The sequence below is a fragment of the Canis lupus genome, chromosome 27, assembly GCF_003254725.2.
Source record: "Canis lupus dingo isolate Sandy chromosome 27, ASM325472v2, whole genome shotgun sequence".
Lineage (NCBI taxonomy): Eukaryota > Metazoa > Chordata > Mammalia > Carnivora > Canidae > Canis > Canis lupus.
The window spans coordinates 4,020,708-4,047,046 of NC_064269.1; the positions used below are offsets into that span (position 1 = coordinate 4,020,708).

The following is a 26,339-nucleotide window of genomic DNA, read 5'->3' on the forward strand; positions in this document are numbered from 1 at the left end:
TCACTGTGGAGCAGATGCAGGGAGTCCGGGGCAAGTGCCTTATCTGATCCTCGCTGCCGTGACGGTGCAGCCCGCGTGGCCGTCCCGTGTGGCCACCCGCCGCCAGGACGGAGGGCTCGAGGCCCGCAGCGGCGAGGCCCGCACAGCCACTGGGCGGAAGGTTCGGGCCGCCTTACCCCGGCGGGCAGCAGTCTCGCCTCCAACACCAGACGCAAGGGACAGAGCCTGGCAAGACGGCTCCTCCGCACTGACGCCTGCTCTCGGGGACCGGGGCAGCGCCCCGAGCCCGCCAGGGTGGAACGGCCGCGGGCCTCGGGGCAGGTGGCGGTGCCGACCCTTGGCCAGATGTACCCTGGGCCTGCGGGGCGAGGCCCACAAGGAATGTAAACGCCTGCGTGGGCTCAGGAGTAGCAGAAGGGAGCCGCCGCAGGGGGACAGGCCGCGGGGACCGTGGGGGCAGGCTGCAGGGGACAGGCCGCGAGGGCGTGGAAGGGGGAGCCGGGCGGGGGAGCTACCTCCGGTGGCCGCGGTGAGCTCCGTCCTGCGGACAAAACCAAGGTATCCCGTCCGAGCCCAGAGCGTCTGGGCAGCGTCCCCAAAGCTCAGGCGGGTGTTGAAATGATCGGCTTGAAGAGTCTCGCTGTCATAGATGGTGTAGTAGCCGCTGGCCGTGTGGGGGCTGTTCACCCAAATCTACAAGAAAAGGGAGTCGGTCACGTTTCCCGGGAACACGCAGGACGGCGCCCCTTCACTCCCAGGGCGGCTTGTCACCTTTTAAGAATTCCCCTTGTTACGCCAACAAGCACACGGGCGGCCTTCGCTCAGCAAGGGCTTCCCACGCGCCCATCAGAGCCGGGCGGGCTCCCCGCGCCCTGGACGCCCGACGAGAGCGCGGCAGCCCAGCGCACGGTGCGTACAAGGCCCCCGGGAAGAGCGCGGGGCCTGAACTCCCACGGCACGGAGCAGGGGCTAACAACGGTCACCACTAGCATTTCCTGAGAACCCACGAGCGACGGGCGCTGCCCCGTGCGCCTCAGAGATGGGCAATAACGTACTTCGCTGTCGCACAATTTCACGAGGTGGGTGAGGCGGGTGCAATTATTTTTTTACGGATGAGGAAACTGAGGCCCAGAAAGAGTAGGCCCCGGGCTCGCTAGTCAGGGGCTGCTAAGGGGCAGGCCAGGCTGTCTGTGGCAAACTACGGGGTGAGACATCGCTGCCCCTCAAATATCTGAGGGAAGAAAAATTAAGTCTTTAAAAAAATGTATCGATATTAATACACATATGGATACGTTTTAGAATAGAATATAAAATCTCCACGTTTTTAAAACACTGAGTATTTGTGGCTCCTTTCGGTTCCCGACAGGTGGAGACAGGGAGGACGTGCCCATCTTCTTCCGGCGAAGGCAACGTCCGTGCACAAGCCGGGCGAGCTCCAGCCCGGCTGCCTCAATCCGCCTCCACCCCGCTCTCAGGCTCCCTCTTCTTCGTCTCGGGCCTTCCGGAGAAGATTAAAACCCTTTTAAAAGGTGACAATTCACAACGGAAGAGAAGCTAATAAATCCAGTTTCACGGATTCTCGAAGGTGAGCCCGGAAGTCCGTACTGCCGACTCTTCAGAGTAAAGGTGAAAACCGGTACGTACCTCTCCGAGATGAGAGTCTCCGACAGGCCCTTTGGTCTCGGGATTAACGATGACCACTTTCACGCCAGGTAAGATCTGAGCACGAGGGAAACAGAGGACCACCTCTAAGGACCCCCGGACACGCAGTCCGCCGCCTCCCTCGTGGCGAGCGTGCCAAGGCCGCGGCGACGGCGCCCGGTGCCCGCTGGACTGTCCTCGGTGGACACCGGAGGCGGGGGGTCCGCCCTCCCGGCAAACCAGGGAGCCAGCGGCCCGCTCTCTCTTCAGAGGGACGAGAAACTACAGCCCAGAGCCGGAGAGCAGGCCCCGGTCAAGCACCGCCCTTTCTCCTCATGGGCCCTGCTCACTGGAGCGCGGCCAGTAGAACTCCCTAGAGCAGGAAGGGCAGCGGGGAGACATGAGGCATCGGCCTAAGGGGGCGGCCTTGGCAGGAGAATGGGCCTGCCCCTGGGATCTCCCTCAGGAGAGGAAAGCAGCCGGGGCTGGCCCAAGAGGGGCCCACGGCTTCTCTGGCCACCCATCTGCTGTCCCTTGGACCTCCTTTTCCATCTTGGGTTTCTAGGGTCTGGGGCCAGCTGAGGAGCGCTGCGACGACTACCTAGGCTCCCACATCCAAGACCTCAAGGGAGGAAAAGACGCGCCGGGCGAGGTGGGGCACCGCGCTAAGGCTTCTGGGGCGCCCAGCCACGAGCTGAGGCAGGTGGAGATCTGACAAGGTGGTAAGACCTGCCCGACTCCACTTGGAAGAGTTCAAACGGCAGAGAGGAGCTGGAGTTAGTGCCCCAGGGACCGGATCTGCGGCTTGACGGGGTACGCAGGATCCCCTGCTTTCTTTTTTTTTTTTAAAGATTTTATTTATTCATGAGAGACACACAGAGAGAGGCAGAGACACAGGCACAGGGAGAGGCAGACTCCCGTGCAGGAAGCCCAACGCGGGACTCGATCCCGGGTCTCCGGGATCACACCCTGGGCTGAAGGCGGCGCTAAACCACTGCGCCACTGGGGCTGCCCGATTCCCTGCTTTCTTTAGAACCTCCCCCTCTGCCTTTCAGAATTACTAGAAGGACTTCGGAGGCATCGTCCCTCTCTCCTCAAAAGAATGAGAAACTCAAAAAAAAAAAAAAAAAAAAAAGAATGAGAAACTCGCCAGCTTATGCTGATGTTCCATCACCCTCAGTGAAGTGTTCAGAGCTGCTACAGACGTAATGTAGACGTAATGGTCCCTCCAACAGTCACGCGCTATGTAATCGACCTAAACCCCCAAGGTGATGGTATCAGGAGCCGGGGCCTCCCACCGCGTGAGGACACAGCAACAGGATGGCCAACTCTGAACCACAAATCCTTTGCCAGGACCTGCTGGTGCCATGATCCTGGACTTTCCAGTCCCCAGAACTGTGAGGAGTACGTTTGTTCTTTATAAGCCACCCGGTCTATGGTGTTCTGTGACAGCAGCCCAAAGGGACTCCAAAGAGCTGTGTCTGCTCTTGAACGTTTTATTTTATTTTTTTATTTTTATTTTTTTTTGTTCTTGAACATTTTAAAGCCTCAACCTAATCTAAGAAATCTTCTCCCCAGAGACACGCACTCTCTCTATCTGTAATCCCTTCCCCGTTTTGATTTCTCTTTCAGCTTTAAACACATGTATGCCTTCCCTGATCTGCAACCGCACCGCCCCACTGCCACCTACTTTTCTCCTTGTAACATTTATAAAGACAGGACTGAAAAAAAAAAAAAAAAAAGACAGGACTGCCTCTTTCTAAGTGTTGTTCGCCCCTTCACTTTGAATGTAATGAACACTGAATTTTGCTGATTTGTCAAAATAGAATAAGGTGTCAGTTGGATAAAAAAAATCTGTGGAAATGAAGAGAGTTCAAATCTAGAATTCTTATCTATGTCTTATATGAATTCAAAAGTATTAGCTAAGGTGAAATTCTTGATTTATTTTCAGAATTCACTCAAGGCTTGCCTGGGTGCTAATATATTCTAGGCTTCGGATTTCTTTAAAATGAACCACCTAAAAAATAAAAAATAGGGCAGCCCGGGTGGCTCAGCAGTTTAGCACCGCCTTCAGCCCAGGGTGTGATCCTGGAGACCCAGGATCGAGTCCCACGTCAGGCTTCCTGCAGGGAGCCTGTTTCTCTCCCTCTGCCTGTGTCTCTGCCTCTCTCTGTTTCTCTCTGTGTGTCTTCCATGAATAAATAAATAAAATCTTAAAAATAAAATAAAATAAATAAAAAATGAAATGAACCGTTTCCCCAGGCAGACCACCTTCCAAAGGTTAATAGAACAAATTACCTTTCCAGACTCTGAGAGGAGCAAACTCTGGGGGGCACCCCGCTCCACAAGACGAACCCTGCAGAAGAACAATATTCACTATACACACACACACACACACACACACACACACACTTGAAAAACTAGCTGCACCGTGTCTGCTACAGCTACATACTGCCCTCCTAAGGCCTCTACTTTGTGTCTCCTCATGCTACAGCAGAGTTTCTCAGACTCAGCACTATGACATTTTGGGTCAGATAATGTGCTTTTATAATTTTTAGTGAGGGGCTACCTATTCTGTGCGTTGTAGGGTGTTTAGCAACATCCCAGGCCTCTACCCACTAGATGTCAGTAGCAACCCTTTTGCTGTGACAACCTAAACCGGCTGTGGACATTGTCAAAGGTCCTCTGGAGGGCAAATTCTCCTCAGGCTGAGACCCACTGTGCTCTCCCTGTGCAGGATGGGGCAGTGCCAGGGGGCACATCAGTGAATGCCGCTGAGGTCAGTGGGGCCTGGGCAAAGGTCCCAGAGCCCTAGGGCCAGGTGCTCACCTTGGGACATAGCTAACATTTCCCCTGTAAGCTGATGAGGAGGAGGGCTTTTACTCCTGGGGTTTGGATAAAGTGTGGTTTCAAAAACTCTACTCTGCCTCATTTATCTTATCTGTTCCATCTTTTATTTTTAAACTCCCAGAGCAAAGAGCCTATCCATTTTAGTTCAGTTTATATCAAACATCACAAAATATTTCTACACAGGAAGGAACTAAGTATTACACTTTAATATTAAAGAACAGCATAGCAACTATGAGAATTAAAGCTTTCTTCTTACAAGTGTAAATCTTATCAGGTGTCTTTTTTTTTTAAAGATTTATTTATTTATGATAGACACAGAGAGAGAGAGAGAGAGGGAGAAGAGAGAAAGAGAGAGAGAGAGAGAGAGGCAGAGACACAGGAGGAGGGAGAAGCAGGCTCCATGCCAGGAGCCTGACGTGGGACTCGATCCCGGGACTCCAGGATCACGCCCTGGGCCAAAGGCAGGCACTAAACCGCTGAGCCATCCAGGGATCCCCCTTATCAGGTGTTAATAAAAACAAATTCCTTCCCTCTTCCCATCCCTCCCGGGAAGATACACATAAAAGGGATGAGGGAGAGAGCCAGCTTTTTCCAGGCTCGGAAATTTTTCATGCTTAGAAACTCCAATAGGGAGTGAGCACAATAAATCTACTGTACCTGTCATGTCTCAATGATTTCAGATCTACATACACAGTAGTTGGATCAGGCCCTGAAGTTCCCTAAAGAAAAAGAAATCAATGCATTGTTTATTTATGTATTTCCATATTTCACATTCTCAAATCAAGAAATAATTTAGCCATATGTATAGAAAATCCACACTCTGTTTTGAAAGCTCACCCTCTTTGAACAGATGAGGCAGGGTTGCAGTCAACACCTGAAAGAGACTCACGGCCTCGTGTTTCTTTCCCTCCCTCCCCTGAGAGAGTAGGCCAGGGCCTGGTCTCGGGGCTGGAGAAGCCCCCGAGAGGCTACCAGGCTGAGGAGGGGCTTCCTCCCTGGACTTAAGGCAGACACGAGACCGGCCGGCATCCCCTGGATTTTCAGAACCAACACTGGCCTAGGTGAATGGCAGGGAGCCTGGGATGGGGCTCCATGGGTAAATCACCATGATGCTACCTGAAAGTCACTTGCCCATGGTCACGGAAGCCCTGAAAGCACCCACCCACGGCTGCCATCTTCTCTTACTCTCACTCTCGTCCATGCCTGTATTTACCATATGAGTCCCCAAGCCACAGAAAATCACTTAGTTCTTCTCGTTATTTACCCACCAAGAATAACATGGCAATCTTGCCATATGGCTGAAGAAAAGAATACAGACTTATTTGTGCTTCCTTTGTTTAAAAAAAGGGGGGGGGGGAGACAGAGAAACATAAGGTAAATATAAGATATTGATAAAATTCAAAGAGGAGTCAAAAATCTTGATTCATCATTATGTACCATTAAACTACTACAAGAAACGTGGAAATCGGCGTTCAGCTGCCGGGCGTGGCCTGAGGGCATGCACCTAGTAAGGGGGTGATCCCACAGAAGGAGCCTGTGAAGAACAACGCTATTATCTTCACCCTGTAGGTGCGCCAAGTGAGGCAGGCGAAGCCCGCGGTCCCAGAGCAGGTAAGTGGAACCGGGCTTGTTTCAGGCTGGCTGGCTGCTCAGCCTTGGCTGTGGAGCACCACACGCTTCTCTTCCCCTGACCATCAAGGAATTTCATGATCATCACCTGTAAACATATCGCTACGTTGACTCTTGATCCAAAAGTGGTGCTGACAGCCCGAGGGGACAGCCCGATGTCTTTGAAGAGCTTGGAGAAGGACTGCTGGAGGGCGATGCGGGGCCGCTCCTCGGCCACAACCACACATGTCCGGATGCAGGAGAGGTTGATTCCTCTGGTCTGTAAGACACCAACGGCAGGGAGCTGAAGTTAGTAGGAATGCAAAAAGGACTGAATAGGCAGGGCCACTGTTCTATCTCTCCAGTCAGGAAAAGCCAAGGAATGGTGTAGTCTCATCTCAGACGCCCAGGGAAAAGAAATGCCAAATGCCAACGCATTCCACTAACATTACTACCCACTGGTGAGTCTGTTCATTCTCTATCTCTTTCCTCTTTCATCTAAAAACCTTAGATTCTTCAGGGACCCATTTTTATATCTCCCCATTTCTGTACTTTAGATGTCTTCCTATTTCAAAATGGAGAGAGGGGACTGAGAGAAAAAGAGATCTAGCATTCCAGAGACTGAATCTTACTTCTTTTTATCCTTAAGATCATAATTCTCTATTATTTTTTAAAATTTAAATTCAATTAACATAGAGCGTATTATTGGTTTTAGAGGTAGAGGCCAGTGAATCAACAGTCTCGTATTAACACTCAGTGCTCATCACATCATGTGCCCTCCTTAATGCCCATCACCCAGCTACGCCATCCCCCACCCTCTCCCCTCCAGCAGCCCTCAGTTTGTTTCCTAGAGTTAAGAGTCTCTTATGGTTTGTCTCCCTTTCTGATTTCGTCTTGTTTAATTTTTCCTTCCTTCCCCCCATGCTCTTCTGTTTTGTTTCTTAAATTTCACGTAATTTTCTATTAAGAAAATCAGTCTTCTGACTCTCTCATATGTCAGTCAGACATATCATCCCCGGATACACATATGAATGAGTTACCCCTATCTTTGGGGCAGTCCCCAATCTCTACTCCTCTGAGACTGCAAATTTTATTAGAAAAAGTCCTAATGGAGGTCAGAGTTGTCTTTCATCTTTACACAGTCATTTCCATTCAGCCTCCTGACTAGTTTCATCTTCCTCTCCACAAAGTAAGACTCAGATTAAGCTCTGAAAGAACATATTAGATTAGCGGAAGAAATAAAATTCCTGAGGTTTACAAAATGTTGACTGGCTAGAAAAAAACAGGCAGATCTGCCTGTCAAACCCTACTCGGGTATCATGTTGCCTGGCCCATTTCTTTAAAACCCTCTGGACCGGCTACTTGTGGTACTTCTTACCTTTAGCACTTCCACCTGGTTCCCAAGCCCTTTGGTGCAGAGCTCCATTACTGAGTAGGAGCAGAAAGTGTCCCTTATTTTGTACTGGTTGACAGTGGAGAGCCAGAGGAAAAGGTTGTTTTCTAACTCCATAGGAGGAATTAAGATGGACTGGTGCCCTGAGTAGACACTGCAACGAAGAAAGGCGAGAGCTGACATTATCAATTCATCGAGATATCTTGATGTACACCATCCAACCAACGTTTATTGGCCGTGAAGTGCAGTGTGAGGTCATATTAGATATAAAGGTCTAAGAATCAACCTTGTTCCTGTCCAACTCACAAGACATGATAACTACCATAAAACAGACTGGTATATACAGTAACTGAGATGTGAAGATCATTAGATCAAGATCATCATAAAATAAAAAGCAAGTTGTCCAAATTAGGAAAGTTGGGTGGTGGGGTGTGTGTGTGAGTGCGTTTCATTGAGTAGGTATTGCTTAAGCGGGGGCTTAAAGAATGAGCAGGAATTTGGCTGGAGGAAATGGGGGTGGGGGTGAGAGCATTCCAGGCAGAGGAACAGCATATGGGAAGGAAAAGAAACCCAGAAGTATATGGTGTGTTTAAAGTCATCAGAAATAGCAGCCTACTACGAAATCTTATAGCACAGGACGCATCACAGGGAAGTGGTGAGAAGTGAGGCCAGAAAGGTTGGGACCAAACTGTAATACAAGAGCATAATTATGGTCTGAGGGAGCTTAGACTTTCCCCGGCAGACAGTCGCTGCAGGCTTTAAGCTGGGGTGAATCTAGCACCATGGAGAGGGACTGGAGACACAGACATTGATGACGGAGAGACAGGAGAGGTGAGAGATGGTGAGGCCTGGAATCCGGACAGTGCAGCCAGGATAAAAACAAAGGAATGACAGAGTCACATATTAGACGTATAGTTCACAGCCATCAACCTTCAACCTCTTAAACCCAAGTACAGATCAGAATCACAAGGAACCCAAGAATCTTGTATTTAAAAAATACTGGAATTGTGGTTGCTACCTCTGGAGATGTAAATTAGTGAGTCTGGGGAAAGCCCGTTATTTAGCCTTTTTTTAAAGACCCCTAGGTGATTCTTATGTACAGACGGGTTTAGGGAAAATGGAGCCACAAAGGACATGACACTTAACTGGATGCGAGACATACAGATACAGAAGTGGAAGATCATGCTCACAGTCCTAGTGAGTCCTAGTCCCTAAGGTGAATGGTCCCATCCTAACAAAGATAAGGACACTCAGGAGAATGCTGAGTTGTAGGTGACTGTGAAGCGTTCATGGAGATGTCTACCAGGGAGGTGAGCATGCAGGGCTGAGATAAGGCTCCCTGGGAGGAGTGGGGATCTGCTATTCCATAAGACACAATCTGGACAGGACACGCATGCTACTTTCCAGCAACACGCTGTCATCCAATCTCATTATACTCCTTCCTGCCAAACCTAGGGGGTACGTCCTGGCTGTCAAAGGATGACATATTTCACCCAAGTGTCATCCTTCTACTTGGCTCTGCTTCTAAAATGAGGATTACAGGATGGAGTAGAGAGTAAGTAATAAGATCTCCGACGTTTTGTATGAGGCATAAAACTAACTGATAAGGGAAAAAGGGAATATAAACAAAACTAAATGAGCTTCACAGATATATCAGGTGCACGAATTCTGGAAACATCAGCATTTTGTTGAAACCAAATTAAGGTAGCAAAGGGAAGGATGAGATGGTTATAGCCCCAAAGACATCCCCACTCATTCTGTTACTTTGCTTTTCCATTCCTACCTGCAGAGACACCAGAGTGCAAAGCCAAGTCCACAGTAAGGGTCAAGGCAGATGGCGATTTGCCGAGAAGAGTACAACTCACACTGGAGCTTGATGGCTCTACAGAGAGCATTGACTGCAGAGTGGGACATCTGGAAAGTAGGGAACATGGAACAGGATGGAACTGGCATCCCCACAGGCAGAAAAAGCTCTAATGATAGCTCTGAAAAGTTTCAATCTCCCCCAAACTCCTCAAAATGATGTCTATTTTCAATTGTTTAAAAAACCTATCTAAGTCTGGGGCGCTGGGTGGCTCAGTCAGTTAGGTGTGTGACTTTTTGTTTCGGCTCAGGTCATGATCCCAGGGTCATGAGATAGAGCCCCATGTCAAACTCTATCCTCAGAGGGAGTCTGCTTGAGAGTCTGTCCCTCCCTCTCCCTCCACAGCCTCTAAAATAAATAATAAATAAATCTAAAAAAAAAAAAAAAAAGCCTACAGAAGTCTAATGTAAGGCAACATACTTTTGTTCATTAGTTAATACCAAGTTCTAAAAAAAAAAAATATATATATATATACCAAGTTCTACAAAACATGAATCTATGTTTTCTTACTGGCTTTTACTGTGACTCTTATTATCTTATTAGCTCTTATTAGCTTCTAGGCCAGGTTCAGAACTCTTCATAACACAGATTCCTTGGGATAACTTATTCCGGAAGAGCCAATGCTTTTATTTAAATATAGCAAGGACCTTTGATCCTCCGCCTACTGGTCTCTGGTACAACCAGTTGGCCCCCACATCTGAAGTCCCTGGGGGCAGTGGTCATCTCTATTTTTTGCAGACCTGGCATTTTCCCAGCATCCAGAGAGAGTGAAGATATCCAGAGCACTCTACCTTCACTCCCGTAAGCATGCCAGTTGTGGAGACACTAAAATCAAGATACGCCAGCATCTCGGGAGTAGGAGGCTTATACAACTGAGGTAATCTTTTCCTGGGTAAATCATCTGCAATGAAAAGAAAAAAACCTGATGTCAATCAGACACACTGGAGCATGAAAATCATTGCTCTTCAGCTGGTTTTCTATGGCTTTGCTATGGACAAATACAGCCTCCGAAATTTGCTAAAGCTTAGGCTTCTCTTATTTAACTAAACAGCTCATGTATGTCACTCCTAGAAGTGGGTTGGGGCTGAGGACACTACTGGGTAATAGAAGTAAAGCAAATCTACATCAGGCAAATGTATTTCTTAGGTTAGTAAGGGGTCATGTAACACGGAGGCAGAAGACATGAACTAGGGAAGCAGATCGCTGGTGTTCAAATCCAGCTCTGCCTTTTGTCATCAAAGTGACTTGGGAGTTATTTAACTTGTGTCTGTTTCCTGATCTCTAAACTGGGAATAATACCTACCTTCATAGAACTGTTAGGAAGGTAATTCACATAGAGCACTTTTAAAACAACTCAAAAAACTCAAAAGTCTTAGTTGTTATCATGCTGGTTCCAAGTTAAAGTTCATTATTTACCATTTAGTACATGCGATAATTATGGACTGCTTTAAGAGTTTTTTCCAAGTTAACGTGGTAGATTTTTAAGAATGAAAAGCTAGAATTAGGGGTTATTTTCCTTTGCTTGTTTATTTATACACTTCCTCCCACATTTGCTTCGTAAGTGTGTCAAAACCAACAGTGTCAAGGATATCTCCGCTCCCAACCAAGCCTCTTTAATGGCTCCTCTGGCTTTCTGGATCAAGAAACAATTCTGACTCTGACTTTTAAATCTCTCTATCATTAGGCACCAATCTCTGGTCCAGGCAAAGACTTTATCTATCCCTCAACACACTTTTGTATAGGGTGGGGTTCCTCATGTTCCTAAAGAAACCTTCCTGTTGTCTCTATCAGAGTCCACGGTTCAGGTCTTTCTGAAGTGTGACCAAGTCCAAAAGCCACAGTAGATCCACCTGCATCATTAATACCAACACAGTCCATTTGTGTTATATAACTGTGCTTATGTCCTTTAAGTAACAAATCTAAAAAACTCTAGTTCAGCATCTGGCACACAACCATCACAGAGAACTGCCATCCCTGCATTTAAGCCCATACAAATGTTCCTGAGTTGGACAGACACCATGCAGCACTTATTGAAAAGAGGGACAGAAGAAATTAATGGTTAAGAGGCTGGGAGTGGAGCCAAATTGACTGGGTTTGAATTTTAGTTCTGCTACTTACTTAACTTCCCTATACCTGTTATCCCCATTTGTAAAATGAGGATAAAACTCACACCTATCTAATAGGGTTGGGGTAGGGATAAAATTAGGTAATACGTTAGATGACTGGCATATAACTAGGGTGCAATAAAAGATGTTATTATTATGATTATGTGCAAGGTGCTTTACATTATGTCATTTAACCTTTACAGCTCCATGAAGTGGTTATCACAACTCCCACTTTGTGGACGGTTTTGCCCAAGTTAGTAGGGATACACAGAGAGTAACAACAGAGTATCAGGATTTAAATATCATCTACTTGACTCCAAAACCCACTCTCTTTCCTCTACCAACATTCTCCAGGTATCCCCATGTCTTATCCCCCATGCTTTTTTAGCAGGAATACCATCTAAAATTCATGTACTTTATAGTTTCTGAAGTACTTTCCTATTATGCTGCACTTGATATTCTCAAAAAATATGAGTCAGGTATGGGTAAGTAGCATTTCAGGAAAGGATAATCACAGAGAAGGTTATAAAGAAAATAAGTACTTGAGCTTGAACTAGAACCAGGTCTTCTGACTCCTAGTCCAATGATGTTTTAACTATATCACATCTGGAAATCAAGAATCAGATCATCTTTATATGGCCTTACATGTACATGGTTACATTCTACATAAGAATCTAACTGCTATTTGAGGATTTCAAGAGTAAGAGAAACACACTTTTGTTTCAAGAGCTCTAAGCAGACTGTGATCTGCATCTTTCGATCTGGTTGTTGTAGCATCTAGTCCAGAGAACCAGACATGAAGTTTTGCCTCTCTCTTAGCAGGTGGAATGTGTTGCAACCTAAGGGTCGCATAAATGTCTTTAGCATGAGAATTCAGGGGATCTCAGGGAGTGAATACTCTTGCCCCTTCAATAGCTCTGGAGAGATCCCCCTTTCACCTGTGTCAATGATGGTTGGCCACGTTTTCACATCCACAGCAGCTGCTGCCTCTCGGGACCTCAGTAACCTCATTAGGGTCTGTGTGGTGAGAATGCAGGCCGCTTTGCTGACCTAGAAAACAAATGGAGAGAAATAAGCACCAGGAAGCTTATCCCCCAGGTGGCACTATAGGTTCTGGCTGCTGTTAAAAGCAACTCATACTGGACTAGAAGCACACCATTCTGGACAGGACAGTACTTGTTTTTCAAAGAACATACAATAGTACAATGGATGTTGTACTATTTGTCCTTCTGGAAATGTGTAACACTGAATTGTCTCAGAAGGATGGTCTTGTTATTGTTTACAACACTGCTTCTAAAATATTTCATAGTTATAATCTCAGTATGGATTCCAACATCTCTTGATTTCATGAAGACCATGATAAAGTAAAAACATGGATTTTGTATCGCTCAGGGAATGCGAGGAGTCAGAGCAGGAGTTCGTGTTTGTCACAGTCTAGTGAATGGAGAAATTTACTAGATCTAGAACATACCCTGAATTTGAGGGATGTGGAGCTGTCACAGAAAACAAGCTCTCCTTCATACCTACACGTGGAAACGCAAAGTGACCAACTTCCCCTTGAACTGTCAAAAGAAGGAAACTCCCTGCTGCTCTGGCCTACTTTGCACAACGTAAAGAGGGCATTTTGCTGAACTGAACTCTGTAATAAAATCATCTACGGTGAACATGGTTTTTATACTGCAGGCTCTGGCTGCTGATACAACAGTGGTTCTTAGAGAAACAAATGCTACACAAATTAGAATTCTGTGTCTTTGGGATGCCTGGGTGGCTCAGCGGTTGAGCATCTCCCTTTGGCTCAGGGCATGATCCTAGGGTCCTGGGATCAAGTCCCGCATCGGGCCCCCTGCATGGAACCTGCTTCTCCCTCTGCCTCTGTCTCTGCCTCTCTGTGTGTGTCTCTCATGAATAAATAAATAAAATCTTAAAAAAAAAAAAAAGAACTCTGCCTCTTTGCTGTAATATGAATTAGAATATGATGCAATACAGATTTATGTTACTTCCTTCAATTCTTATATTCTCTAGAAACTTCTATCCCTGAATGTGGGTGGCTCAGTCAGTTAAGCATCTGCCTTCAGCTCTGGTATTATCCCAGAGTCCCAGGGTCGAGCCCCACACTGGGCTCCCTGCTCTGTGGACAGTCTGCTTCCCCCTTTCCCTCTGCTCCTCCCCCTGCTTGTGCTCTCTCTTTCTCTCAAATAAATAAATCTTAAAACAAAACAAAAAACTTCTAACACCTCCAGGGCAAGATCTGGATACCTTTTATACTATACCAAATGAATTTATAAAAGTGACTAAAATAAAAATGACCAACACGAGGGAGAATTCAATTTGGCATGTAACTACCTGGGCTACTGTCCAGAAAAAAATTAAAACATTTTTTAAGAAGGGAGGAAAAAAAATCCCAAGGTGTTTTTTTTTTTTTAAGATTTTATTTATTTATTTATAAGAGAAGCAGAGACATAAACAGAGGGAGAAGTAGGCTCCCTGCAGGGAGCTGGATGTGGGACTTGATCCCGGGACTCTGGGATCACGCCCTGAGCCAAAATCAGACGCTCAACTGCTGAGCCATACAGGTGTTCCAAAAACCCCAAATTTTAAGGAGAATTACTAATGACAGCTTTACCTCCTTAACGTTCATGATAAAAACACAATTCTGTGTCTCACCAATAATCACTTTCTCAGATTCCTTCACTGAAAAATGTTAGCCATTTTGGTTAGATAAATGAAAAGGAGGCGGTTTTCAGGAGACAGATTTGACTTCCTGACTCAATAAAACCAGAAAATTAGTAAGGATCTTGAGCTGTCCGACTCTGGATTTTATCAGATGAGGACAAGGCCAAGATAATGCTTGGTACTTACATCAACAATCATGCGGACAGTGGGCAATGTGGCCGTAAGGTTCTGAGCATGAGGAGGTCGGACAGTGACAGGTATGCACCCCGCATACAGGCAACCATAGAATGCAGCTATTAACTCGATGCCTGCAAAACAGAGTCACTTAGCTGCCCAGCATCACTGAGAAACTAAAAAGCAGATCTTCCAAAACCAGTTTATTCAACCATGTGCCAGTTTATTGAGATCATAATTTAACACTGATAACAGCTGAAGAAAATTTTTAAATCAAGAAGGAACTGAACATAAAGAAGGAAAACAACTTTATAAATACAGAGAAGCCAAGAATAAGTAACAGGCCAGAAGTAAACTCTTGAGAGACACCTGAGGAAGGTATTTTGCTATCATAACTTGATATTGCTTAGTAGAAATAATTGCAGAAATCAGGTCTGGTAACTTAGGAGATAAAAGAACGGGGAAAGGAGGGCTAAGGAACACCTGAGATTTAAAAAATTTAGAAGGCTGCTGTGTGACGAGCAATTAGACTTCTGAGATGTCCCTCCATCTGTAATGTGAGTTTTAGGGAGGCAAAGTGAGACTCAATGTGAAGACAACCCTCTACTACCAAAACATGGAGAGTGGCCTCGGGGGGAAAAGCTCTGGTCCATCACCATGTCATTCATTGGTGGGTGGAAGACAATCCCACATGAACACCATAGGAGGGATTCTTTTACTTTTTAAGAAATCTTAGTATCAGTGCAAATAAAATAGCATAGTAAGTATTACAGAACAAAATGAACTAAGGGGGATAAAAGACCAGAGAAGGCCAGAGGCCAAACACATGAGTGGTTATGTGACAGAAGAATAAAGAAACGAACAACTCAAATATTTCATATAACAACATTCTGGTTATTTGCACCAAACTGTCATCAAATAATGGAGTCCCTCTTACTGTGAAGAGAACACTTTAAAATTAAACAAGAGCATGGAAGACGAAAGCAGCAATAACAAAGGAAGACCACACAATGAGCAGGATATAAAGAATGCAAAGTCAAAAAAGTTCATGCACAATATTCTTTAGGAACTGGGTGCTGAGTGAACACTCCTAGAAACAAAGCACCTCTTTTGAGGGTCTCCAAAAGAGAAAAAGTCTTCGTTTATTCATTTGATATTTACCATAGCACCAGCAACTATGCCGGACAGTGGGAATATTAGGGTAAATACAATAGACACACTTCCAGCAGAGCCACGGTGCTGCCCAACTCCAGGGAGTGAGGCTGGGTTCTTACCTTAGCCTGGGTGCCTGGGGCTCCCAGACCTGGGAAGTGCACGGCCTACCCAGGGCGCAGAGGGCGGCCCTCACTTCTCCTCTCACGCTCTGTGGTCTGATAATGGAGCTTGAGTCTAGTTTAACAACCCAACACCTACCAGGTGGATAGAGCAACACCACGTTGTCTCCTGCATTTAGATGCCCCTTATCACCAAGAACTGCCGCAATCCTCTCTGCTCGCTTATGAAGCTGAAGGCAATTGGCTGTGCACACCGTAGTTCCCTTTACATAGAAGAAAGAATAAGTGGGTCAAAACTCAGGAAATGAAACAGTGACAACTATAGCCAATTCAACGTTGTATCAGAAAGGCCTGTGCCTCAGTAGATTCTTTTTAGCAAGTTATCAATTCCAGTGAAAATTCTCCTAGTACAGAAAGACGTGCAGTATTCCTTTTCTATTTTAGTGACTGAAGGAACTCTGGGAATATTGACATTAACTTAATCAGATATATGCATTTATAGTCTTTCTTAAGATAGCTTCAAAAATAGGAATTTTTTATTTAAATGAGGAAGTAAGAGTGGAAGGAAAACAAAGGAAAAAAAGGATGAGGGCGGCAGTGAGGTCAGGACAGTCACTGCTGGCTGTATGGCCGTGTGCATTTGTTGTGCGTAACACAAATTTGGCTCTGAATTTTCTAACAGCAAACATATATACAAAACAGTAACAATGAATCAGAGTCCACTAGACAATAATAGAGATTAGCAGATTAGAAAATGGCTGATTCTTCATGATCCTAAGAGTAATTTTCCTGAAGGTCTTCATCAATTCCTTTGTGTTAATTCAAGTTCCACTGAGCTGGGCTTTTGAAACCCTTTTGTGTGTAAAATAAAACACACAAGTATGAAAGCGCATAAAATATGAATGTATAGCATAATGGAAAATCACAAAGCAAGCAACTGTGTAAGAACCAGCATGGCATGAGAAAGACCACTTCCAACAGCACAAAAGCACCCCCGGGGTCCCCTGGGTCTAGTCTTGTCTTTTCTTTCCCTTTGTATGTAACCACTACTTTGACTTTTTAATCTTAATCACTGATTTCCTTTTCCTTATGATGTTACCACCTGAGAAATATTTGATTTTATATAAATGTAACTGTACGGCACATATTTCTGTTTTGCTTCTTTCTCTAAACATTAAAAGTCAGCTATGCTGCAGTACACGGATATAGTTCATTCATTTTTGTTGCTGCGTAGTATTTAACTGTACAAATGGACAACATCATTCTTGTACATGTATCCTCATGCATAAATACATGAGTTTTGGTAGAGGGTAGATCTATAGATGGAATTGTGGGGTAATCGGGTATGCCTATCTTCAACTTCACTTAATATATATTTTTTAAGATTTTATTTTATTTATTCATGAGCGGCAGAGAGAGAGAAAGAGAGAGAGAGAGAGAGGCAGAGACAGGCAGAGAGAGAAGGGGGCTCCATGCAGGGAGCCCGATGTGGGACTTGATCCTGGGACTCCAGGATCACGGCTTGGGCCGAAGGCAGATGCTCAATCGCTGAGCCAGCCAGGCATCCCAACTTCACTAAATAATTAAATTGAATTATTCTCTGCCTATTGTGCTAATACCATCCTATCTTAATTATTCTAACTCTAGAACTCAGTCTCACAAGAAAAACAAGTTTTACTGAGCTATTTTTAAAATAACTTTTAAGTTTCATTAATATAAAATAGTACATGTTCATATGGAAAATTCAGACAAGTAAAATATAAGTCAGATGTAACCACTATCACCATTCTGGCGTGTATTTTCCTGATTTTTAAAAAATGAGTATATATTATATATAAATTCACATGCAACATCAAAAAAAAAGTTACCACATTATACTATCTGCCTAAAGCTGTGTATTGCACTGGTAAAGAATGTGGGCTCAGAAGACAGCTCTGGGTTCAAATGAAATAGCTAATTTCCTAGTTCTACCACTTACTAGCCTTGTGACCTCAGGCAAGTCATTTTATGTCTCTGGGCCTCAGTTCCCTCCACTTTAAAATGAACTATGAAATATATAGGGCCCACAACAGGGTCTTCAGTAGGCATTCGGTTATTATTATTATTATTATTTTTAAAGATTTATTTATTTATCTCAGAAAGAGTGAGCGAGCACAAGTGGGAGGTGCAGAAGGAGAGGGTAAATCTCAAGTAGACCCTGGCTGAGCACAGAGCCCAATGTGGGGCTCCATCTCATGACTCTGAGATCATGGCCTGAGCTGAAATCAAGAGTCAGACGCTTACCAAGTGAGCCACCCAGGTGCACCTAGGTACTCGATTATTTTACTGAAGTTTAGTATACTATTATTAACCACTTCCACATTATGAATTTTCTGCATAATCAAATATTCTTCTATATTTTCTGCATAATCAAATATTCTTCTATAATACTGCTTTGAATGGCTGCATAGTATTTCATGGCATAATTTTATATGCCATAATTTACTTAGTCAATTGTCTACTGTTTGATATTAAGATACAACACTAAAATGGATATCTTTTTGGCTAAAGTCAGGGTTAAATCCATAAGGCCATTTCTTGTAATCTTCTTTTTGGTCCATGGTACGGCAGCAAACTAAACCTTCAAAAAAACAATTTTCTAAGGGTGCCTGGGTGGCAGAGTTGATTAAGCATCCAACTCTGGGTTTAGGCTCAGGTTGTGATCTCAGGGTCATGAGATGGAATCCCACGTCAGGCTCCATGCTGGTGTGGTGCTTGTTTAAGATTCTCTCTCACCGGGCAGCCCAGGTGGCTCAGCGGTTTAGTGCCACCTTCAGCCCAGGGCCTGATCCTGGAGACCTGGGATTGACTCCCATGTTGGGCTCTCTGCATGGAGCCTGCTTCTCCCTCTGCCTGTGTCTCTGCCTCTCTCAATCTCTCTTTGTGTATGTGTGTGTCATGAATAAATAAAATCTTAAAAAAAAAACAAAAAAACAAAAAAACAAGATTCTCTCTTACTCCTAACTCTGGGAAACGAACAAGGGGTGGTGGAAAGGGAGGTGGGCGGGGGAATGGGGTGACTGGGTGACGAGTACTGAGGGGGGCACTTGACAGGATGAGCACTGGGTGTTATGCTATATGTTGGCAAATTGAACTCCAATAAAAAAATGTACAAAAAAAAAAAAAAAGATTCTTACTCCCTCTTCCTCTGGCCGTCCACTCCCTGCACTCTCTCTCTCTCTCAAATAAATAAATAAATAAATAAATAAATAAATAAATAAATAAATATTAAAAAAATTTTTTTTCTGGGCATGAGGGAACAATGTGATAAGGTCACTAAGCTTTCTACTGGTCTGGGCTAATCCAAGGTAAAATATTAAAACATGCAGAGGAATAAATGGATTAAATGTCTTTGAGTCATGTCCATATATTGCTTCTCAAACCAAGAAGCAAATTTAAACTTATGCTTTCTAACAAATACCTGGGGTACAGGTTTCACGGAGCTATAGCTTTAACCATAGCCCAGCTTAGAAGTCGAGTGGGGAAATAAGCTGGACTGACACCTTCTTACTGAAATGTAAGGATCCTAATGAATCCATGGGCCTGGAGGGAAACCCCATGTCACATAGAGGTAGAGCAAGGAAGTTGAAAAGTTTTCTATCAGAGCACAATAGTTCTTAAGATTTTTAATGACTTTTCCCTAAGATGCACAGCACACTCCCCTCATTAAGTTCTATCACTACATAAACTCTCAAAAGTGTATTTGTATGAAATATATCAGAATCTAGTGGCGTCTGGGCAGAAGAGGGCAATCTGGATAAGCGGCCCAGGAGATTTCAACAGGCTCTCCAGTCTTCCCCTTGATGGTGGGAAATACTATTACATGCCCTGGTCACGGTACTTTCAGCCTGATTCAGCCATTAGAACATATATCAGCGTACACTCACAGAATGCATAACTTAAAAAAATATATAATATTCTGATGAGCCATCTATTAAAAAGTACCAGTTAAATGTACTTTTGAATAATTTTCTATTTGTTTTTCATCTGTCAGCAATAAATCATTTAAGAATATATAGTAAAAATAACTTTATTTTAAAAATTATTTATCTATGGGGTGCCTGGGTTAGCGGAGTCGGTTAAGCTTCTAGCTTCAGCTTAGGTCATGATCCCAGGGGCCTGGGATCGAGCCCCATCCAGCTCCCTGCTCAGCAGGGAGTCTGCTTCTCTGTCTTCCTCTCCCTCTGCTTGTACTCTTTCTTGTCTTCCCTCTCAAATAACTAATAGCAAATAATTAAAAATAATAAATAGAATCTTAAAAAAAAATGCTGATCTAAAGTCATTTTCTTCCTGGTAGAAGTCCAAGAATTAAAAGTCAAATTGGGTAAGAAATGACATGACATACTAATACATCCTATACATCTGTAGATCTATGGAACTACATTGTCGGCCCCACTGTTCCTATCAGAACTGAATAAAGGTGGTTCGACTGTAACTCAAGGAGAGCCGACATTAAACAACACTCCAGGAGGTCTCCTTTCAACCTTGAAGTGATTGCACAATTTATCCTTGTATGTCAAAACAAGGAGAAAGCAGGAACTCCTCCCTCAGAGTTGACAAAAGAAATTTTCTGATGAAAACGATCAAGAGTGCCTAAGATCCTCCCACAATATTCATCTGATTAAATATACAATTGGATTTTTAATACCTTGGCATTTAACAGCATGAAGAGTACATGGTCAGGAGTTGCCTGGGCTCGCCACTGTAAAATCTCTGCCAGAAATTGGTGCTGAAGTCATAGGGCAGAAAAAAGGAAGCAGGGTCAGTAACTTTGCAAAAATTGGATAATGCATCTTCCATCTACTATGCATCTTCCATCTACTACCGAAGTTTAAGTTCTGTCTTTGATTTGTTTATAAAAACCAACACATCTGAACTCTTACCTTCCTCACTAAGTCATTCTCTTCAATTTGCCCAAGATCTCTTCCTGCAGCTTGTGCTATGCGTTTCCCAGCAACCAGGTTCCCAACCATCACGGAAGCAGGGCCTACACCTGTAAATAAAGATAAAAATCAACTCTCTGGGGGGTAGTAATTCAAATTATATCCCTGAAGTATTTCCAGACTGACCCAAACCAGTTCAAATATTCATTCAACAATACAGATTGAGAGCACTCTTCCAGGCCCTGGGAACACAGCAGTAAACAAGACAAACAACTTGTATTCTAGTGAGGAAAGGCAACCAATAAGTACAGACCCAAATAAACGATGTCAAGTAGTAGGAAGTGCTAGAAAAAAAACAAGATAGAACCAGAGAAGAGACAGGGGTTTGGAGGGTGGAAGGGAGTAGGTGGGCTCCTATAGCTTGGGGATGAGGAAATTTTCACTCTAAGAAGGTGACAGTGTTGCACTGGTTCCTACTGATAAATAATCTCATTAGTTATGATCATGGTATGACCCTAAAAATAGACTTAACAGTTGGGAATATCTGATCTGGAAAGAAATTGCCATCTATGAGGACTGAGAATGGGTTCATCGGGAATCTCAGAAGTGCTTTACTAAAAGTTTATTTAATAAATAATGTGATATATCCACATTGTGGGACATTCTATAAGATAACTGGCCTGGACTCTTCAAAAACCGTGTCTTTAAGAGAAAATAAGGCTTTGACTTCTAAATTAAAGGACATGACAGCCAAATGTAATGCATGACCTTGACTGGATACTAAATTTTTAAAAATCAGCTGTAATAAGCAAGTGGAAAAATCTGGATACAGACTGTGTATTATTATATGAAAGCATTATATTAAGGTTAAACTTCTTTTTTTAAAAAAAGAGTGTGTGTGCAGGAGCAGGGGTGGGAGGGCAGGGGACAGGCAAAGGGAGAGGGAGAGAGAATCCAAGCAGGGTCCACGCCTAGCACGGAGCCTGAGCATGCAGGCTCCACGTCTTGACCCTGAGATCATGATCTCATCTGGAAATTGAATCGGATTCTTAACTGACCGAACCACCCACGTGCCCCAAGGTTAAATTTCTTAATAAAATAATAGCATTGTTGTTGATTAGGAAAACTTTAGTAGGAGATTTTTTTTTTTTGTCTTTGGAGATAACATTACTGAAATATTTAGGAGTGAAATGTCATGATGTCTGCAATTTATTTTCAAGGAGTTCAGTAAAATAATGTTAACAACTGGTGAATCTACCTCCTCTTCTCCTCCCCCCTGCTTATGCTTTCTCACTCCCTCTCTCTGTCAAATAAATAAAAATTTTTTAAAATCACAAAACTTATTACCAGCCAAGTTTTGAATAATGCTGATGTTATGTATCAACTAATACTAAATAGGTTTTTGCCAAAATCTGTTGATCCTAAATATACTGAAACAGCTGGAACAAAATCACTTAAATAATAGACTCAAAATATTTGGGGAAAGTAGGCAAAGGGTATAAGAATTCTTTCTAGTATCTGGCAACATGAAGTATGAAATTATTTCAAAATGAAAAGTTAAAAATTGTTTTCAAACTGAATAAAAACTCAAGAAGCATAAAGTACTCCAAAACTCTGTTGAACAATTTTAGTCTACAAAGTGTCCACTGCAATTTTAAGTATAATATGCAAAACGCCTTCCTAAGAACTCACATAACAAGTTACATACAAGATATGTCATATTGATGACAGCTTTTTATATAGGCAGGGACTCAGAGTACATCTGATTGTGTTAGCTACCCAGTCCTGAAACTACACTGTAAAATTAATAAAGGCATGTCTTTTTAAAAGTGAATTTTTCAGAGTAGCTTAAAACAACAAAAACAATTCAGCAGCAATTTCTTGAGGTCCTTCAGTCTATATTCCTTACATCTAAGGACCAAAGAGAAAAATGAGAACAATCATGTCTAGAAGGCTAACTGCTGACACCCTGCTGTACCTGTAAGTATGCCTGCTTATTTTTCCCACAAAATTATGCAAATTAACTGTGGCAAAGACTGTCAGTCACCAATCTCACTATCTAGATCCCTCTTCTTCCTTAAAAATAGACCCCTCTGTTTTACGCTGGGCAAATCAATACCTGAAATTTAGACTGTATTCCTTAGTGTGGGAGACTAATATGTAAAAGGAAGTGATCTGTAATGATGGAGGTCAGGGCGCCTAACTGGGCCCTGAGGCATATGCTAGGGTGGCTGTGGCAGATTGTTTTATTGTTCTTATAATCCTTCCTTTCCTTCCTGTTGTTGCCGTGATTTTATGAGAGGAGTATACCTCTCTGCTCCACTGATTCTGGGCACGGTCTGAACTTGTTTTGGACAATGACACGTTAGGAGACATGACACGAACAGAAGCTTTAAATATGCTCGTGTGGTTTGGCTTGCCTTCTTGCTTTTGCCATCTGCCTTGAGAAAAATACGGCCTAGTAGCTACTGGTCCCATGATGAGGAGACACACAGAATAGTTCTGAACCCAACCTACAAGATGGAATCAAGCCAAGCCCAGCTGATCCTAGCCAAGTTCAGCAGAGCCACAACCTGAGTGAAAAATAAGTGCTTTTTTCCAGCTACTGAGTTTTAGAGTTATTTGTTATGTGGCATATCTGTAACAACAGTTGGCTAATATAGTGCCAGAGCAAAAAGATGGGAAGCTGGAACCACAAGGACTGAGGAGCTACCACACTAGTCCCACAATGCCTAGCCCTGAATTTCTTCTACCTGAGAAAGAAAAACTTGTCTCGTTTTCTAAGCAGCTATTTGATTTTTCTGAAATCTGCAGCCAAAACCAATCCTAACACATTCCCATTCTTTACACCATAGCTCCAACAGGCAGCTCACTGAGATTTTTGTCACCAGGCTCCCTTAACACCTTGTCCATCTTCCTTTTCTCTCCTTTCTTACCTTATTCCTATTCCTCTCACTTTCCTGTGTCCTTCTTAAATCCCAAGCTCTCATGTTATCCCCAAGTTATCTCCACCCCATCTATGCCATGGTTTTCAAACTGCTTTGGTCCAACCCATATATCCATCCCACCAAATCTTAGCAGGCCATCACAACAGAGAGCAAAAATACAGAATCCAAACCTAATGCCTTCATTAGACAGATGCCCTATCTCTGGAGGCTTAGGAATAATCTTTTATATGTTTCATCATTTAATACAATTGATTGAAATCTGGCTAGAAAAAGAAATGTTTTAAGCATCTTAAAGCATCTGCACCAGGTCTCTAGGTGACATCTTTTAAGCATCTACTATTGACATGAAAATTTTGTTAAAAGAATCCTAGATTAAATGCTATTTATTTATTATTTTTTAAAAGATTTTATCACTTATTCATGAGAGAGAGAGAGAGAGAGAGAGAGGCAGAGACACAGGCAGAGGGAGAAGCAGGCTCCACACAGGGAGTCCGACGTGGGACTCGATCTGGGTCTCCAGGATCACACCCTGGGCCAAAGGCAGTGCTAAACTGCTGAGCCACCTGGGCTGCCCTTAAATGCTATTTAAAATAGGATTTTATTATAAGAGAACACTTATTGCTATGAATACTGAGTCATGTACAGAATTGTTGAGTCGTTAGAGTGTACACCTGAAACTAATACTGAATGTTTATTTCAATTAAAAAAGATATTTAACATATTAAAAACTACTTAATAAGATTTTACACATGACAAATGAATGTAGGTCTTCAGTAAACCAGGATGTAAGATGAAGAAGGGGGTGTTTGTTATATGCATCTGCCAGACACTTAGGCAGGCAGTATGAAGATAGTTTTTATACTTTTGATGAGTTACTTATAGACTTTTTGATTTTGACTGCCTCTATATTAGCCTCTATAAACTCTTATTTCCACCAGCAGAAACTGGTAAATATCATACATACTTTAGCTCTATATACACTGTTACTAAATACTAAGGTTAGTTGATGAACTGACAGTAATATCTACTGAGATAAACAACTGTGATATCATCTTTGGCCACCAGATCACTGAAGTAACTTTTGCAGAGTATATTAAAATTCTAATAATGTTAGGATAGTGTCTTGAATAAAAATATCCTAGAAAGAGGCTAACCTTTTATTATTGTGCATGTTTACTTTTCAGCAAAAGCGGTCTTACAGAAATATGATTAAATGCCACACATCCCCCCATCCCTTCCTAATCTCACCACTCACTACCTCTTCTTGTCCCAACACGTTTGGAGGCCAATGTGCTGATGTACACTCTGTCTGTGAGTGTACACATATGCAAGTAGGTGAATGGGTGGTGCTGGCAGGATCTGTAAGGTCCAGATTTTGGCTTTCATGTGTTTTCAGGGATTCAGGAAACTGGGAGCCTCTTATTATCTTTTCAATTAAAATAAAATAGCATCAAAGCTTCATGATTTCATGTGGAGTTGAATAGATATTTCAACATGATTGACCATCAATTAATTACTCCTCCCTTTAGCCTCTTATTCAGCCTTGTAACCTCTGTCTGCTCAGAAATAAGGTAAAGAAGTGAAATGGACCATTTGAGGTTTTTTCTTTTTTCTGTATGGCAATTCACATATGCTTTCCTGCATCTTGAATTCACAGGAATGTGGCAAATGCAAAATATGCTATTTATCTTGTGCTTACAAAGTAGAAAATTTCGAAATTAGGTTATCTTATTCTCCAGAGATATTATAGGCCCAAATCAGACCTCTAAAGCTTAAAAGAAATGAGGGATTACTCTTAGTGATTCCCAACAGAAAGGCAGTATAACACAGTAATTCAGAGTGTGGATTTTAGAGTAACAAATGGTGTCAGCCTCAACTCTCCCACTAACTAGCTATATGATTTTGAGCACAATTCTTAACTTTTCTAAATTTTATTTTCCACAGCTGAGGGCAACACTTTAGGATCACATACAATGCTTGGCTTGTACTTGGCTTTTAGTAAGCACTTAATAAATACTAGCTATTTTTATTATTATTAGAACCTTCTCTGAGATGACTTGTTTTATTCTAGGTTCCACAAGTGAGATTTTGATCATCTTGACCCCAACCTTACATCCAGGGGATATGGAAGCACACTACTGAGAATTAGTCAGAAGAGGAAGCCAGTGATAAACTCAGAAAAAGCTGCAGGTTCTCAATTCTCTCTGCTTTTGGTCATCTAATGCTATTCTTGTGTTACTAACCTTTCTCTAATCTTAGAGAAAGAATCACGATGAAAAAAGTCAGCTTCTTGAAGTTCTAACTTTTTAAGTCATTTCATTTTTTAAAGATTTTATTTATTTATTTGAGAGAGACAGAGAGAGAGAGAGTGCAAGAGAGAAAGCGAGCAGAAGGGAGGAATAGAGAAAGAAGGAGGCTCCCCGCTGAGCAGGGAGGCTAACGTGGGACTGGATCCTAGGTCCCTGGGGTCATGACCTGAGTCAAAGGCAGATGTTTAACTGACTTGAGCCACCCAAGCACCCCTTGAAGTTATAATTTTAATGTTATGTCTTCAAAGCTAGCATATTACCTGGTTGCTTTTGTCGAGGTTTTGGCAAATTGGTCACACATGTATGAGGGCACATGAGGATATTGCAAGGATGCAGAGATCCCTCCAGAAAGAGCTGTTTCGTCTGAGATATATGGATCCCTCCTAGAGGAGTTTTTGGCAATGTATTGGCAGGCACCAGAGCAAGACAATAAACACCCACTTGATGAATGCTATCAATTGCCTAGAAAAATACAAAGAAAAATATTCAGTGAGATTAATTTTACTATATTTGACAACCTCCTAATGTAATCCATTATTCTACTCTAGGATTTTTCGAAACTTTTCTATCCACTCTAG

At 43.1% G+C, this 26,339-nt stretch overlaps 1 protein-coding gene and 1 long non-coding RNA gene across 9 annotated transcripts in view; one reads left to right on the top strand and one right to left on the bottom strand.

Annotated features, from left to right (window-relative positions):
- DIP2B (disco interacting protein 2 homolog B) overlaps positions 1-26,339 on the bottom strand; it is a 220,844-nt gene that overhangs the window by 7,767 nt on the left and 186,738 nt on the right. For all 8 annotated transcript variants that reach the window (XM_049102727.1, XM_025477622.3, XM_025477621.3 and 5 more), the window contains 14 exons: positions 26,022-26,223; positions 20,505-20,614; positions 20,270-20,350; positions 15,722-15,845; positions 14,321-14,442; positions 12,400-12,511; positions 10,148-10,257; positions 9,276-9,406; positions 7,478-7,646; positions 6,209-6,379; positions 5,149-5,210; positions 3,940-3,997; positions 1,645-1,719; positions 516-693 (listed from right to left, as the gene is read on the bottom strand). In XM_049102727.1, coding sequence (XP_048958684.1) covers positions 516-693; positions 1,645-1,719; positions 3,940-3,997; positions 5,149-5,210; positions 6,209-6,379; positions 7,478-7,646; positions 9,276-9,406; positions 10,148-10,257; positions 12,400-12,511; positions 14,321-14,442; positions 15,722-15,845; positions 20,270-20,350; positions 20,505-20,614; positions 26,022-26,223 — 1,705 coding nt within the window. The remainder of the gene's footprint in view (positions 1-515; positions 694-1,644; positions 1,720-3,939; positions 3,998-5,148; positions 5,211-6,208; positions 6,380-7,477; positions 7,647-9,275; positions 9,407-10,147; positions 10,258-12,399; positions 12,512-14,320; positions 14,443-15,721; positions 15,846-20,269; positions 20,351-20,504; positions 20,615-26,021; positions 26,224-26,339) is intronic.
- LOC125753842 (uncharacterized) lies at positions 1,715-2,826 on the top strand. The gene is made up of 2 exons (XR_007406502.1): positions 1,715-2,454; positions 2,697-2,826. It is a non-coding gene; the product is annotated as an uncharacterized LOC125753842 (long non-coding RNA).